Source organism: Chanos chanos, chromosome 16, assembly GCF_902362185.1.
Source record: "Chanos chanos chromosome 16, fChaCha1.1, whole genome shotgun sequence".
Taxonomy (NCBI): domain Eukaryota; kingdom Metazoa; phylum Chordata; class Actinopteri; order Gonorynchiformes; family Chanidae; genus Chanos; species Chanos chanos.
This window is the reverse complement of record NC_044510.1, coordinates 18,436,081-18,454,234: the sequence shown is the minus strand read 5'-3', so window position 1 is coordinate 18,454,234 and position 18,154 is coordinate 18,436,081. Positions and strand designations below refer to the sequence as shown.

Below are 18,154 nucleotides of genomic sequence, written 5' to 3'. Positions count from 1 at the left end.
TACAATGAATATATTTCTTTATTGATGTTGATAACCATTACTGATATTTCATCTATTAGTATTAACAATTTTGAAAAAAAACAAATAAAAATAAAAATGTTTGAAAAATCCATTACAGTCTGCCCTGGGTCACAGTAATGTCTGTCTGTTTTATGTGTGCGTGTGTGTGAGAGAGAGATGTTTCGTTTGTTTGTGTGAGATGTCCAATCACAGTGGAGTAGGGCAGTGTCCTGAATGATGATGTCAGTTCTTCCACACTTGCTGTCCAGCGATGTATGTTTCTCTGACAGACAGAGAATCATCCAGCACCACAAAATCTGTAGACACATACAAACACATTACATGGTTAAGCAGTTACAGTTTGACAGATGGTTATACAATATGTTAGACAGTTATTCAGTCTGTCAGTCACATGATACGTTAGACAGTCATATGGTATGTTATGTTAGACAGTTATACAGTCTGTCAGACAGTCATATGATGTGACAGTTACACAGTTTGACAGTCAGCTATCAATTATACACAGCCAACTGCTCAATCTCTGAGAGGAGTAATGTCACAATAACAATACCCAGAACACACACACATACATACATACAGACTCACACGCAGACATACATATGTATGTATATACACACACACACACACACACAGATACATACATACACACACAGACACAGACACACACATACATACATACATACAGACAGACACACATCCAGACTGCAGGTAGTCTTACCTGCATCTGAGCCATAATTAAGAGTTCCTTTACGGTCACTAAGACCCAGCAGCTGTGCAGGATGTAATGATGCAGCTTCTAATGCAGCTTCAGTGCTACAGCCTGCAAACAGAGACACAGATTACTCACACAACAATGCTACAGCCTGCAAACAGAAACACAAATTACTCACACAACAATGCTACTGTCTACACACTGACACGATTAACAATAAAACAATATTACCACCTACACACAGACACAGACACACACACACACACATATCAGTAATGCAACAATATTACAGCCCTCACACACACACACCTACACACTCCCACACAAACACACACACACACATATCAGTAATGCAACAATATTACAGCCCTCACACATACACACCTACACACAGACACACTCACACACACACACATATCAGTAATGCAACAATATTACAGCCCTCACACATACAGATTACCTTCACAACAGTACTACTGTACATGCTATGTATTGCTATAAAAATATATCTAGCTTTATAATTGCTATAATTTATATAGCTATATAACTGATATATAAATAAACTTGCCTTGCCAAATTTCCCTTGCTACACACACACACACACACACACAGATTAACAGCAAAGCAATACCAAAGATAAACACATTTACCTGTTGCCTGTTTGAAGTGTTTCACACACATGTTCATTGTGGCAATACTACCACTCAGTGTTGTGGTTCCTGCATGATAGAATCGGCGTGACACACATTAACACTATACTCTGTGATATAGTACATCATTAACACTATACTCTGTGATATAGTACAACATTAACACTATACACTGCGATATAGTACAACATTAACACTATACACTGTGATATAGTACATCATTAACACTATACTCTGTGATATAGTACAACATTAACACTATACACTGTGATATAGTACAACATTAACACTATACTCTGTGATATAGTACATCATTAACACTATACTCTGTGATATAGTACATCATTAACACTATACTCTGTGATATAGTACGACATTAACACTATACTCTGTGATATAGTACATCATTAACACTATACTCTGTGATATAGTACAACATTAACACTATACACTGTGATATAGTACAACATTAACACTATACACTGTGATATAGTACAACATTAACACTATACTCTGTGATATAGTACATCATTAACACTATACTCTGTGATATAGTACATCATTAACACTATACTCTGTGATATAGCACGACATTAACACTATACTCTGTGATATAGTACAACATTAACACTATACACTGTGATATAGCACAACATTAACACTATACTCTGTGATATAGTACAACAATAACACTATACTCTGTGATATAGCACAACATTAACACTATACTCTGTGATATAGTACAACATTAACACTATACACTGTGATATAGCACAACATTAACACTATACGCTGTGATATAGTACATCATTAACACTATACTCTGTGATATAGTACAACATTAACACTATACACTGTGATATAGCACAACATTAACACTATACGCTGTGATATAGTACATCATTAACACTATACTCTGTGATATAGTACAACATTAACACTATACTCTGTGATATAGCACAACATTAACACTATACACTGTGATATAGTACAACATTAACACTATACTCTGTGATATAGTACAACATTAACACTATACACTGTGATATAGAACAACACTGCACTGTACACTGTGATATAGTCAGGGGTGGACAGTAAAGAAGTACATTTACTTGAGTACTGTACTTAAGTACATTTTTCGAGTATCTGTACTTTACTTGAGTGTTATTTTTTTTTGGAAACTTATGACTTTTACTCCACTACATTTGAAATACAAATATTGTACTTTTCACTCCACTACATTTTTATGAAGCTTCTTGTTACTTGTTACTTTAACGCATAGCTTTGAAGCCGGCGGACGAATTTTCTTTTCTAAAATGCAATAGGCCATATTGTGTTCATCACAGGGGAAAAACCAATCACAGTAAACTACTCCAATGCTGTCAGTCAAGAGCTTGCTGCATTTTTTTAACAACTGGTTTTACTGATGGCTACTACAATGGAAGATAAAGCTGATAAAGATAAAGGTTCCTCACCAGAGCAGCCATGGCCATATCTTAAGTCCATGTCTGAGTTTTTTTATATCAACTGGTTCCCAAGCTAATTGATTCCCGTATGCGTTCACGCACTGTGTTCGCCTAACACTTACAATCATTTGCCACAGTAGATATGAGATGTGACTTGAAAATTGCGATTTATATGTTTGTGAATGTGTGACGAATCTGGTGACAGAGGCAGATTACCTCTTCTACTGTTAACACAGTGTGTGAACACGTACGGAAACCAGTTGGCTTGAAAACCATTTGGGGCATAACACCGGGTCCTGTGTGAATCCACTGCTGACGCATACTAATAGTTAGCTAGTGAAAATGCCGAGTTAACGTTACTGACAAAAATCCTTTCAGAAAGATATGTTTTAATCTTGTCAGGTAAATACCGTAATATTTGTAAGGTCAGCGGATTCACGTAGGACCCGGTCCCAATAAGACGAGGGGGGCGGGAATCAAGTGGTGACGATGGTCATCCAGCTGTTTCACATTTCAGACAATGCTATGTAGTAGAAGTAAAATTAACCTAGCATACAACATTATGATGTGTTTATCCTTTTAAGGCCAATCTGAGTTAACCTAGTGCCTGTTTAACTGAAGCTATACACTGTCTTTTATAGAGGAATCATTTGGTTCAGCTGTGTTTCTATAGGCTTTGTAGCATATTCCACAAGCTTTTTATTCCACAGGTTCTACAAGCAAGTCAGTGCATTCAGTAGGTTGTTTCAGAGTCATTAGACTCTGTAAATGCATTGTTGCAACAATACAACAATGCGATGACATTAAAAAGAAAATGTACTTTTGAATACTTAAGTATTTTTAAAAGCAAGTGCTCCAGTACTTTAACTCAAGTACAAAATGAACTGAATAACTTTTACTTGTATTGGAGTAATATTTGACCAGGAGTATCTATACTTTGACTCAAGTAATGGAGTTGTTAACTTTGTCCGCCTCTGGATATAGTACAACACTGCACTGTACACTGTGATATAGTACAACACTGCAATGTACACTGTGATATAGTACAACACTGCAATGTACACTGTGATACAGGTATAGCACAGTACAATACGGTACACTGTGATATAGCCACAGTATAATGCAATGCTCTACACTGGGATACAGGTATAGTATAGTCCAATACTGTACACCGTGATACAGGTATAGTATAGTCCAATACTCTACACTGTAATATAGGTATAGTATTATAGTATAGTCCAATACTCTACACTGTGATATAGGTATAGTATAATCCAATACTCTGCACTGTGATACAGGTATAGTATAGTCCAGTACTCTACACTGTGATACAGGTATAGTATAGTCCAGTACTCTACACTGTGATACAGGTATAGTATAGTCCAATACTCTACACTGTGATATAGGTATAGTATAGTCCAATACTCTACACTGTGATACAGGTATAGTATAGTCCAATGCTCTACACTCTGATATAGGTATAGTATAGTCCAATACTCTACACTCTGATATAGGTATAGTATAGTCCAATACTCTACACTGTGATATAGGTATAGTATAGTCCAATACTCTACACTCTGATATAGGTATAGTATAGTCCAATACTCTACACTGTGATATAGGTATAGTATAGCTCAATGCTCTACACTGTGATATAAGTATAGTATAGTCCAATACTCTACACTGTGATATAGGTATAGTATAGCCCAATACTCTACACTGTGATACAGGTATAGTATAGTCCAATACTCTACACTGTGATATAGGTATAGTATAGTCCAATACTCTACACTGTGATATAGGTATAGTATAGTCCAGTACTCTACACTATGATATGGGTATAGTATAGCACAATACATTCTACACTCTGGTATAGTATAGTACAAATACTCTACACTCTGATATAGGTATAGTATAGTCCAATACTCTACACTGTGATACAGGTATAGTATAGCCCAATACTCTACACTGTGATACAGGTATAGTATAGTCCAATACTCTACACTGTGATATAGGTATAGTATAGTCCAATACTCTACACTCTGATACAGGTATAGTATAGTCCAATACTCTACACTGTGATATAGGTATAGTATAGCTCAATGCTCTACACTGTGATATAGGTATAGTATAGCTCAATGCTCTACACTGTGATATAAGTATAGTATAGTCCAATACTCTACACTGTGATATAGGTATAGTATAGCCCAATACTCTACACTGTGATACAGGTATAGTATAGTCCAATACTCTACACTGTGATATAGGTATAGTATAGTCCAATACTCTACACTGTGATATAGGTATAGTATAGTCCAGTACTCTACACTATGATATGGGTATAGTATAGCACAATACATTCTACACTCTGGTATAGTATAGTACAAATACTCTACACTCTGATATAGGTATAGTATAGTCCAATACTCTACACTGTGATACAGGTATAGTATAGCCCAATACTCTACACTCTGATACAGGTATAGTATAGTCCAATACTCTACACTCTGATATAGGTATAGTATAGTCCAATACTCTACACTGTGACACAGGTATAGTATAGTCCAATACTCTACACTGTGATACAGGTATAGTATAGTCCAATACTCTACACTGTGATATAGGTATAGTATAGCTCAATGATCTACACTGTGATATAGGTATAGTATAGTCCAATACTCTACACTGTGATACAGGTATAGTATAGCTCAATACTCTACACTGTGATATAGGTATAGTATAGTCCAATACTCTACACTGTGACACAGGTATAGTATAGTCCAATACTCTACACTGTGATACAGGTATAGTATAGTCCAATACTCTACACTGTGATATAGGTATAGTATAGCTCAATGATCTACACTGTGATATAGGTATAGTATAGTCCAATACTCTACACTGTGATATAGGTATAGTATAGTCCAATACTCTACACTGTGATACAGGTATAGTATAGTCCAATACTCTACACTGTGATATAGGTATAGTATAGTCCAATACTCTACACTGTGATACAGGTATAGTATAGCTCAATACTCTACACTGTGATATAGGTATAGTATAGTCCAATACTCTACACTGTGATATAGGTATAGTATAGTCCAATACTCTACACTGTGATATAGGTATAGTATAGTCCAATACTCTACACTGTGATACAGGTATAGTATAGTCCAATACTCTACACTGTGATATAGGTATAGTATAGTCCAATACTCTACACTGTGATACAGGTATAGTATAGCACAATACTGTACACTGTGATATAGGTATATTATAGTCAAATACTCTACACTGTGATACAGGTATAGTATAGTCCAATACTCTACACTGTGTTATAGGTATAGTATAGTCCAATACTCTACACTGTGATATAGGTATAGTATAGTCCAAAACTCTACACTGTGATATAGGTATAGTATAGCACAATACTCTACACTGTGATATAGGTATAGTATAGTCCAATACTCTACACTGTGATACAGGTATTGTATAGTCCAATACTCTACACTGTGATATAGGTATAGTATAGTCCAATACTCTACACTCTGATACAGGTATTGTATAGTCCAATACTCTACACTGTGATATAGGTATAGTATAGCTCAATGCTCTACACTGTGATATAGGTATAGTATAGCTCAATGCTCTACACTGTGATATAGGTATAGTATAGTCCAATACTCTACACTGTGATACAGGTATAGTATAGCTCAATACTCTACACTGTGATATAGGTATAGTATAGTCCAATACTCTACACTGTGATACAGGTATAGTATAGTCCAATACTCTACACTGTGATACAGGTATAGTATAGTCCAATACTCTACACTGTGATATAGGTATAGTATAGCTCAGTGATCTACACTGTGATATAGGTATAGTATAGTCCAATACTCTACACTGTGATATAGGTATAGTATAGTCCAATACTCTACACTGTGATATAGGTATAGTATAGTCCAATACTCTACACTGTGATATAGGTATAGTATAGTCCAATACTCTACACTCTGATATAGGTATAGTATAGTCCAATACTCTACACTGTGATACAGGTATAGTATAGTCCAATACTCTACACTGTGATTTAGGTATAGTATAGTCCAATACTCTACACTCTGATACAGGTATAGTATAGTCCAATACTCTACACTCTGATATAGGTATAGTATAGCTCAATGCTCTACACTGTGATATAGGTATAGTATAGCTCAATGCTCTACACTGTGATATAGGTATAGTATAGTCCAATACTCTACACTGTGATACAGGTATAGTATAGCTCAATACTCTACACTGTGATATAGGTATAGTATAGTCCAATACTCTACACTGTGATACAGGTATAGTATAGTCCAATACTCTACACTGTGATACAGGTATAGTATAGTCCAATACTCTACACTGTGATACAGGTATAGTATAGTCCAATACTCTACACTGTGATATAGGTATAGTATAGCTCAATGATCTACACTGTGATATAGGTATAGTATAGTCCAATACTCTACACTGTGATATAGGTATAGTATAGTCCAATACTCTACACTGTGATATAGGTATAGTATAGTCCAATACTCTACACTGTGATATAGGTATAGTATAGTCCAATACTCTACACTCTGATACAGGTATAGTATAGTCCAATACTCTACACTGTGATATAGGTATAGTATAGCTCAATGCTCTACACTGTGATATAGGTATAGTATAGCTCAATGCTCTACACTGTGATATAGGTATAGTATAGTCCAATACTCTACACTGTGATAGTATAGCTCAATACTCTACACTGTGATATAGGTATAGTATAGTCCAATACTCTACACTCTGATACAGGTATAGTATAGTCCAATACTCTACACTGTGATACAGGTATAGTATAGTCCAATACTCTGCACTGTGATATAGGTATAGTATAGCTCAATGATCTACACTGTGATATAGGTATAGTATAGTCCAATACTCTACACTGTGATATAGGTAAAATATAGTCCAATACTCTACACTGTGATATAGGTATAGTATAGTCCAATACTCTACACTGTGATATAGGTATAGTATAGTCCAATACTCTACACTCTGATATAGGTATAGTATAGTCCAATACTCTACACTGTGACACAGGTATAGTATAGTCCAATACTCTACACTCTGATATAGGTATAGTATAGTCCAATACTCTACACTGTGATATAGGTATAGTATAGTCCAATACTCTACACCGTGATACAGGTATAGTATAGTCCAATACTCTACACTGTGATATAGGTATAGTATAGTCCAATACTCTACACTCTGATATAGGTATAGTATAGTCCAATGCATTACACTGTGATATGGGAATAGTATAGTCCAATATTCTACACTCTGATATAGGTATAGTATACTTTGGTACAAGTACAGTACAGTTAATTACTGAACAGTGTGGTATAGATATAGGGATAGTGTAGTACACAGTTCTTCACACAAACCTGCTACATAAGCATGAAGTCCCTGGATGTGAATCTCTTGCTGTCCAAGTGTGTGATGACCAGCAGGAAGACCCATCGATGGAACAGCATCAGTCACCAACACCACACCTACAGTACGCGCGCGCACACACACGCACACACACACACACATTAGGTATGTACACACACATACACACACACACATTAGGGTTAGGGTATGTACACACACACACACATTAGGGTTAGGGTATGTACACACACACACACACATTAGGGTTAGGGTATGTACACACACTCACACACACACATTAGGTATGTACACACACACACACATTAGGGTTAGGGTATGTACACACACACACACATTAGGGTTAGGGTATGTACACACACACACACACATTAGGGTTAGGGTATGTACACACACACACACATTAGGGTTAGGGTATGTACACACACACACACACATTAGGGTTAGGGTATGTACACACACTCACACACACACATTAGGTATGTACACACACACACACATTAGGGTTAGGGGGAGTGAACCTGTAGGATGGGATCTGTATGCTATGGTATGTACACACACACACATTAGGTATGTACACACATACACACATTAGGGTTAGGGTATGTGCACACACACACACACACACATTAGGGTTAGGGTATGTACACACACACACACACACACACATTAGGGTTAGGGTATGTACACACACACACACACATTAGGGTTAGGGGGAGTGAACCTGTAGGATGGGATCTGTATGCTATGGTATGTACACACACACACATTAGGTACGTACACACATACACACATTAGGGTTAGGGTATGTGCACACACACACACACACACATTAGGGTTAGGGTATGTACACACACACACACACATTAGGGTTAGGGTATGTACACACACACACACACATTAGGGTTAGGGTATGTACACACACACACACACATTAGGGTTAGGGTATGTACACACACACACACACATTAGGGTTAGGGTATGTACACACACTCACACACATTAGGGTTAGGGTATGTACACACACACACACACATTAGGGTTAGGGTATGTACACACACACACACACATTAGGGTTAGGGGGAGTGGACCTGTAGGATGGGCTCTGTATGCTATGCGCAGTGCAGCAGGGTGTGTGTGAATGCCGTCCGCTATCATTCCGTAAAACACACTCCTTCCTGCTGGCAGGCAGTCACTCGTCAACAATCCCACAATTCCGGGGTCCCGATGGTGAAACTACAGCAATCACAGCAGAGGATATCATCACCATAGCACAACATGTGTCTGTGTGAAGTGTGTCTTACTCAAAGACAGCACAGTGTTGTGTGTGTGTGTGTAAAGTGTGTGTGTGTGTGTGTGTTACTCACAGGCAGCATAGTGTTCTGTGTAAAGTGTGTGTGTGTGTGTGTGTGTGTGTGTTTGTTACTCACAGGCAGCATAGTGTTCTGTGTAAAGTGTGTGTGTGTGTTACGTGTGTGTGTGTGTAAAGTTTGTGTGTGTTACTCACAGGCAGCATAGTGTTCTGGGTAAAGTGTGTGTGTGTTACGTGTGTGTGTGTAAAGTGTGTGTGTGTGTAAAGTGTGTGTGTGGTACTCACAGGCAGCATAGTGTTCTGGGTAAAGTGTGTGTGTTATGTGTGTGTGTGTAAAGTGTGTGTGTGTGTGTGTTACTCACAGGCAGCATAGCGTTGAAGAGGTGTGTGTGTGTGTGTGTGTTACGTGTGTGTGTGTGTTACGTGTGTGTGTGTTACGTGTGTGTGTGTAAAGTGTGTGTGTGTAAAGTGTGTGTGTGTTACTCACAGGCAGCATAGCATTGAAGAGGTGTGTGTGTGTTACGTGTGTGTGTGTGTGTGTGTGTGTGTTACTCACAGGCAGCATAGCGTTGAAGAGGTGTGTGTGTGTTACGTGTGTGTGTGTAAAGTGTGTGTGTGTTACGTGTGTGTGTGTTACGTGTGTGTGTTACGTGTGTGTGTGTGTGTGTGTGTGTGTTACTCACAGGCAGCATAGCGTTGAAGAGGTGTGTGTGTGTGTGTGTGTTACGTGTGTGTGTGTGTTACGTGTGTGTGTGTTACGTGTGTGTGTTACGTGTGTGTGTGTTACGTGTGTGTGTGTTACGTGTGTGTGTTACGTGTGTGTGTGTAAAGTGTGTGTGTGTTACTCACAGGCAGCATAGCGTTGAAGAGGTGTGTGTGTGTTACGTGTGTGTGTGTGTGTGTGTTACTCACAGGCAGCATAGCGTTGAAGAGGTGTGTGTGTGTTACGTGTGTGTGTGTAAAGTGTGTGTGTGTTACGTGTGTGTGTGTGTGTGTGTTACTCACAGGCAGCATAGCGTTGAAGAGGTGTGTGTGTGTTACGTGTGTGTGTGTAAAGTGTGTGTGTGTTACGTGTGTGTGTGTTACGTGTGTGTGTTACTTGTGTGTGTGTGTGTGTGTGTGTGTTACTCACAGGCAGCATAGCGTTGAAGAGGTGTGTGTGTGTTACGTGTGTGTGTGTTACTCACAGGCAGCATAGCGTTGAAGAGGGGTGTGTGTGTTACGTGTGTGTGTGTAAAGTGTGTGTGTGTTACGTGTGTGTGTGTGTGTGTGTGTGTGTGTGTGTGTGTGTGTGTGTGTGTGTGTTACTCACAGGCAGCATAGCGTTGAAGAGGGGTGTGTGTGTTACGTGTGTGTGTGTAAAGTGTGTGTGTGTTACGTGTGTGTGTGTTACGTGTGTGTGTGTTACGTGTGTGTGTGTGTGTGTGTGTGTGTGTGTGTGTGTGTGTGTTACTCACAGGCAGCATAGCGTTGAAGAGGTGTGTGATAAAAGAGGCTCCGTTATGAACAGCCTCCTCTGCCTGTGACAAATCAGCCATGGAGTGTCCTACACACACACACACATTAAACACACATGCACACACACACACACACACATATTAAACACGCGCACACACACAGGCACGCATGCACGCACGCACGCACACACACACATTAAACGCACGCACGCATATAGACACTACAGTTACGTAATTACGTAAATACACACAATGCACATACACGATACACACTAAACACAAAGCAATGAGACAATATACAGACAATACAGTGAGTGTGTGTGTAGGTGTCAGAGCTGAAGTTCATTCATTTAGACCCTTTGTCTTAGCCTCTATACCCTGTTAGTCCCTATAATTATGGTTTAGACCTTTTGTCTTAGCCTCTGTACCCTGTTAGTTCCTATAATTATGGTTTAGACCTTTTGTCTTAGCCTCTGTACCCTGTTAGTCCCTATAATTATGGTTCAGACCTTTTGTCTTAGCCTCTGTACCCTGTTAGTTCCTATAATTATGGTTTAGACCTTTTGTCTTAGCCTCTGTACCCTGTTAGTCCCTATAATTATGGTTCAGACCTTTTGTCTTAGCCTCTGTACCCTGTTAGTTCCTATAATTATGGTTTAGACCCTTTGTCTTAGCCTCTATACCCTGTTAGTTCCTATAATTATGGTTTAGACCTTTTGTCTTAGCCTCTGTACCCTGTTAGTCCCTATAATTATGGTTCAGACCTTTTGTCTTAGCCTCTATACCTTGTTAGTCCCTATAATTATGGTTTAGACCTTTTGTCTTAGCCTCTGTACCCTGTTAGTTCCTATAATTATGGTTTAGACCTTTTGTCTTAGCCTCTGTACCCTGTTAGTTCCTATAATTATGGTTTAGTCCTTTGTCTTAGCCTCTGTACCCTGTTAGACCTCCATGGGGGTATTTCAGAAAGCGGGTTTAGTGAAAACTCAGAGTTAGTTAACTCAGAGAAAGTAGTAAATCTCCTAATAAAAGAGCCCTTTGGCTTCATTCTCCTGGCAAAACAAAGCCAAAGGGGGTTTTATTAGGAGATTTACTACTTTCTCTGAGTTAACTAACTCTGAGTTTTCACTAAACCCACTTTCTGAAATATCCCCCATGTTTTGGTTTGGATCATTCTTTCAAATATGATCAGCGTCAAAGTGCAACAGCCCTGAGATAGTGAACAGGGTTAATCTAACAGCCCTGAGATAGCGAGCAGGGTTAATCTAAGAGCTCTGAGATAGTGAATAGGGTTAATCTAACAGCCCTGAGATAGTGAATAGGGTTAATCTAACAGCCCTGAGATAGTGAACAGGGTTAATCTAACAGCCCTGAGATAGTGAACAGGGTTAATCTAACAGCCCTGAGATAGTGAATAGGGTTAATCTAACAGCCCTGAGATAGTGAACAGGGTTAATCTAACAGCCATGAGATAGTGAATAGGGTTAATCTAACAGCCCTGAGATAGTGAATAGGGTTAATCTAAGAGCTCTGAGATAGTGAATAGGGTTAATCTAACAGCCCTGAGATAGTGAACAGGGTTAATCTAACAGCCCTGAGATAGTGAACAGGGTTAATCTAACAGCCCTGAGATAGTGAATAGGGTTAATCTAACAGCCATGAGATAGTGAATAGGGTTAATCTAACAGCCCTGAGATAGTGAATAGGGTTAATCTAAGAGCTCTGAGATAGTGAATAGGGTTAATCTAACAGCCCTGAGATAGTGAACAGGGTTAATCTAACAGCCCTGAGATAGTGAACAGGGTTAATCTAACAGCCCTGAGATAGTGAATAGGGTTAATCTAACAGCCATGAGATAGTGAATAGGGTTAATCTAACAGCCCTGAGATAGTGAATAGGGTTAATCTAAGAGCTCTGAGATAGTGAATAGGGTTAATCTAACAGCCCTGAGATAGTGAACAGGGTTAATCTAACAGCCCTGAGATAGTGAATAGGGTTAATCTAAGAGCTCTGAGATAGTGAATAGGGTTAATCTAACAGCCCTGAGATAGTGAACAGGGTTAATCTAACAGCCCTGAGATAGTGAACAGGGTTAATCTAACAGCCCTGAGATAGTGAATAGGGTTAATCTAACAGCCCTGAGATAGTGAACTGGGTTAATCTAACAGCCCTGAGATAGTGAACAGGGTTAATCTAACAGCCCTGAGATAGTGAATAGTTAGGCTGCTAGTTAGTGAACAGGCTTAAAATGTGTAGAATGAAAAATGAAAAGTTACCGTGTAGGGAGCAATATATCATAAATTCATTCATTTATGCTGAGTTCTCAGCAAGGAATGGCATGTTGTACTTTGACTCACATAAAGCCAATGAAAACAAAAACTGAAGGTTAGTCTGGGTGGAGAACTGAGTGCCGAGCAGGCCTGGTCTGGGTTTGGGTTATAAAGACTATGTGTGACAGATCTAGGTTCAGCTCTTAAAAGGATACATTCTGACTCCAGAGTTTCAGTACTGACTCTTACCCACTGACACAGCGATACCCCTCTTGGTAAGCTCCTGGATCGCTGGCCTGCTGTTGTCAAGCTCTGGTGCCAATGTAACCATGGCAACATTCTCAAGCTGTCCGTATGTCTCGATCAAGTCCGACACGCCACCTTTACTAAAGGTCCGGATAAACTGGTGAGGATGAGCACCTCTCTTCTCTAAACTGATAAAAGGACCCTCGAGATGGAGACCTGACATAAAGGGAAAGAGGGACACTGAATTCTGTGCTAATATATCAAAAACTAGGCAGCTTTACTCTACCAGACCAGAGTAACACACAGTGGAAAGGCCCACTGCCAGCTCGCTCGTTTTTTTCAAAGAACAAATAAAAATACATTTCTGTGTTCAATACCCTAGCTAAGTGTATATGTTGTAAAGTGTTGTATAGTTTTGTATAGAGTATATATTGTATAGTGTTGTATAGTGCTGTATGGAGTACATATTGTATAGTGCCGTATAGAGTGTATATTGTATAGTGTTGTATAGAGTATATGCTGTATAGTGTTGTATGGGTGTGTGTTGTATAGTGTAGTATAGTGCTGTAAAGTGTATATGTTGTGTAGTGTTGTATAGTGCTGTATAGTGTATATGTTGTATAGAGATGTATAGTGCTGTATAGAGTATATATTGCATAGTGCTGTATAGTGATGTATAGAATATATACTGTATAGTGTTGTATAGTGCTGTATAGAAAATATATCGTATAGTGCTGTATAGTGCTGTATAGAGTATATATTGTATAGTGTTGTACAGTGCTCTTGTATAACTGCATTGTCCTTAGTCAGGATTCATCATGCATACCCACCTGCTGTTTTGAGATAATTTGCCAATCCAAGTCTTTATTTTCCGAATTCTCAGCAATTTATCAGCTCCACAAGAGCTAGTTCATTTCTAGAATCATAACCAGTTTGTTGGATGAATTTTTCATTTGTCCTGATCACTTTTAACATAGAGCTAATGAGCAGGAAGCTGAGTGGCCACGCTTCACTGTACCACTGCTATTTTAGTTCCTGTTTACAGGGGGAGTGTATATTGTATAGTCTTCACTGTACCACTGCTATTTTAGTTCCTGTTTACAGGGGGAGTGTATATTAGGTGCTTTCGCACCGGAGGAACTTTTCCATAGTTCTTAGAACTGTTGGAGAAAGTACCCCCTTATTCGCGTGTTCGCACCGCAGGAACTTAGAACGATTATAGTTCTTAGAACGCTGTTTTGAGGGGCTTTTTTAGCTCCTACTTCAGGGTAGGTACTTTCTCAGCGCAATAGGAACCTTGTGACGTAGGTGTACAGCCATTGGTCCAGACGCAGGTATACGATGATTGCAACCGCCATTTTTAAAGATCCGTGCAAAATATAAAGTCTTAGAACGTATTTCATTTAGCTTTTGATATTCATGTCTCAAAATGTCTGGAACTGTAGGAGGGGGCACATAGTTTTTATGTTTTATTTTACCGGTATTTTATATCCCCCAACAATGACCATTTTGCAACGTCCAATGTAAATTTGTACATTGAGGAGGTAGCATACACTCCGCTTTGGTAGGTGCTTGTGTGTCCGCTTGTGTGGCTGTGATCCGCATTTTAACCTAAAATAAGAATGTGTTTATCCAGCTTACGATTTTAGGGCTGCGGCCGGGAAAAAGAAAAAAAAAAAAAAAAACACGATGCCGCGAGCAAGGGTCAGGCACAAGCGCTATGCTAGCACCCGAAAAGTACTATGCCCATCAAGTCATTCACTGCTACTGCGGTGGTAAATGCATAAATGCATTGGGAAATTATTTTTTCCATTGGACTGGGTCTATCGCCATACAGTTTTATTTTCGTTAATGAGAAGGCAGTTATAGGTTATCTAATGTGCAATCAATATTTCTGTCATTCAAATTCAATAAAACTCATTGCATATACTGCAGTCTAGTTTGTCGATTTCTTTTGCCGCAGTAATGGTTCTTTTTTTCCTTTTGGAGGTATTTAAAAGGTCTTAAAAGTCATTCAATTTGTACTTCAAAATGTGCAGCTATCCTGGTTAGTCATAAACGACAGCTCTTAGCTGCTATACCGTCGGCCGGCTTACGTCACTTCAGCGTTCCTACTGGCGGTGCGAAAGCAAACAGAAAAAAGGCCCTAGAACGAATGTAGTTCTAGGGGAAGCACCACAGGGGGTAGTTCCTATCGAATTAGACCCTAGAACTGTTCGGTGCGAAAGCGCCTATTGTATAGTCTTCACTGTACCACTGCTATTTTAGTTCCTGTTTACAGGGGGAGTGTATATTGTATAGTCTTCACTGTACCACTGCTATTTTAGTTCCTGTTTACAGGGGGAGTGTATATTGTATAGTCTTCACTGTACCACTGCTATTTTAGTTCCTGTTAACAGGGGGAGTGTATATTGTATAGTCTTCACTGTACCACTGCTATTTTAGTTCCTGTTAACAGGGGGAGTGTATATTGTATAGTCTTCACTGTACCACTGCTATACACAGTTATTGATTTTTTTTGTGTGTACTTTGAAAGACAGAAATATTCAGTGCACATTAGATAACACAGTCACCTTCTCATTAATGAAAATAAAACTGTATGGAGGTAGACCCAGTCCAATGAAAAAATGTCCCCCTGCATTTACCATTGCAGTAGCAGTGAAACACTCGATGGGCATAGTACTTTTCGGGTGCTAGCATAGCGCTTGTGCTTTTCAGAGTTCATGTGAGAAGCCTGTGCTTTACAACCCATTGTCCAAAGTTTGAATGTTTTGCGACAGAGTTCACATCGCACCTCATACGAATTCGGTTTCAGCCACGACATCTGTCATCCTCCAACCACTCCTCACTGAATGTGAATTTCCCCGTGGCTGAGCGTGCGTTGCTGGCTCGCAGCGTCGTGTTATTGTTTTTTTTCCCGTTTTCCCGATTTATTTCCTTTTACCTATTTAACGCACAAACAAACAGGTATTGGACGTTGCAGAAATGGTCACTGTAGGAAATACTGGTAAAATAAAACTTAAAAACTGAAAAAAAATAGACACGCTCATTAATTCTGCACCAGTTCAGATTTAATGCCTCCCCTCCTACAATTCCAGACATTTTAGGACATTTTTAGACCTTGAATATCAAAAACTAAATTTAAGACATTTTAAGACTTTCTATTTTACAGGGATTTAAAAAAAATGGCGGTTGCAATCAACGCACACTTACGTCTGGACCAGTCACCGTACCCTTATATCACGCATGGTTCCTCTTGTGCTGGGAGAGTACCTACCCTGAAGGAGGAGCTAAAAAAGCCCCTCAAAACGGTGTTCTAAGAACTATGATCGCTCTCAATTCCTGCGGTGCGAACACACGAAAAAGGGGGTACTTCTTCCAACAGTTCTAATAACTATGGAAAAGTTCCTCTGGTGCGAAAGCACCTACTGTTGCAGTTTCTATAGTTCCAAAATGGTGTGAAAAGAACAGGTAAATGTTCTTACCTATAACTGCTGCCCCTTCAGGACCTCCTTTATGAACTTCGATCTCTGGGATGACCTGAACAGAACAGGTCAACAGAGTGTTACGAGAGTCCAATCAGTGTGTTAAGAAAGTCCAATCAGTGTGTTAAGAGAGCCCAATCAGTGTGCAGTGTGTGTAAGCCTTACATAATCTCTTTAACACATGCAAATGGCTGGCAATGTGAAATAGGGTCCATATTCTGTCCCTGAATCTAAACCTGAAAAGATTTACAGGAATGTGCTGTTCTGGTGTGTAAGATTATAGTGACATCTGAACAGACATGTTTCATGATAGGAGAACTGTTTAACCTGATGGTCTTATTACCGTAGATACACAGAAAGCTTCGCACCTTTGGTGCCGCGTTACTGTTGGAGCCAAGAGCAATTGATTGAGGCAAAATACAACTGGTAATGGGCGAATGGCAGCCATCACAGACAAAAGGGGAATTTAGCATTAATACCTAGATTCTGATTTGCATCAAGCAACATTGTAAACCTATTGTCTGTTTGCTTCATGGTATAAAAGGCTGATCATGGTAACAGTTCTCTGAGTTAAGCTTCGGCACAGGCAGACGTGCTGCCGGATTCCACCACCACCAAATAAAGCTTTTCTCCAAGCGCGCTTTTGCCCCGGTTTGTTTACTTGTAAAATCACAAGAAAATCCAACAGGTGTATGTTTGTCTGTAATCAAACCTGAACAGATTTACAGGAATGTGCTGTTCTGGTGTATGTCTGTCTGTAATCATAGCACAAAGAAAAAGCGAGTGTTGGGAGAGCTTTGTGGAAGACGCTGTGACGCTGACTGGACAGCAGAGATGATACAGGGTATGACACCAGTATATACACCATTTAAACTCAAACTGTCCCACTGTCCTCTGACTGGCTGAATGCATGTTTCTGTTACATTTCGGTCTCTCCTCATTTTTTCAATGTTTCAAATGTGTTTTTTTGTGAATTGAATACACTACACAAAAAATACAGTACAGAACATTGAAAATGCAGAATTTTCCATAATTTTGATTTGAA

At 39.1% G+C, this 18,154-nt stretch overlaps 1 protein-coding gene across 1 annotated transcript in view; it reads right to left on the bottom strand.

Annotated features, from left to right (window-relative positions):
- amdhd2 (amidohydrolase domain containing 2) overlaps positions 1 to 18,154 on the bottom strand; it is a 26,211-nt gene continuing 8,057 nt past the window's right edge. The window contains exons 5-12 of the mRNA XM_030793669.1: positions 17,110 to 17,164; positions 13,628 to 13,840; positions 11,109 to 11,197; positions 9,431 to 9,575; positions 8,333 to 8,440; positions 1,384 to 1,452; positions 740 to 841; positions 1 to 317 (exon numbers count right to left, since the gene is read on the bottom strand). Of these exons, the coding sequence (XP_030649529.1) occupies positions 244 to 317; positions 740 to 841; positions 1,384 to 1,452; positions 8,333 to 8,440; positions 9,431 to 9,575; positions 11,109 to 11,197; positions 13,628 to 13,840; positions 17,110 to 17,164 (855 nt within the window). The 3' untranslated portion in view covers positions 1 to 243. The remainder of the gene's footprint in view (positions 318 to 739; positions 842 to 1,383; positions 1,453 to 8,332; positions 8,441 to 9,430; positions 9,576 to 11,108; positions 11,198 to 13,627; positions 13,841 to 17,109; positions 17,165 to 18,154) is intronic.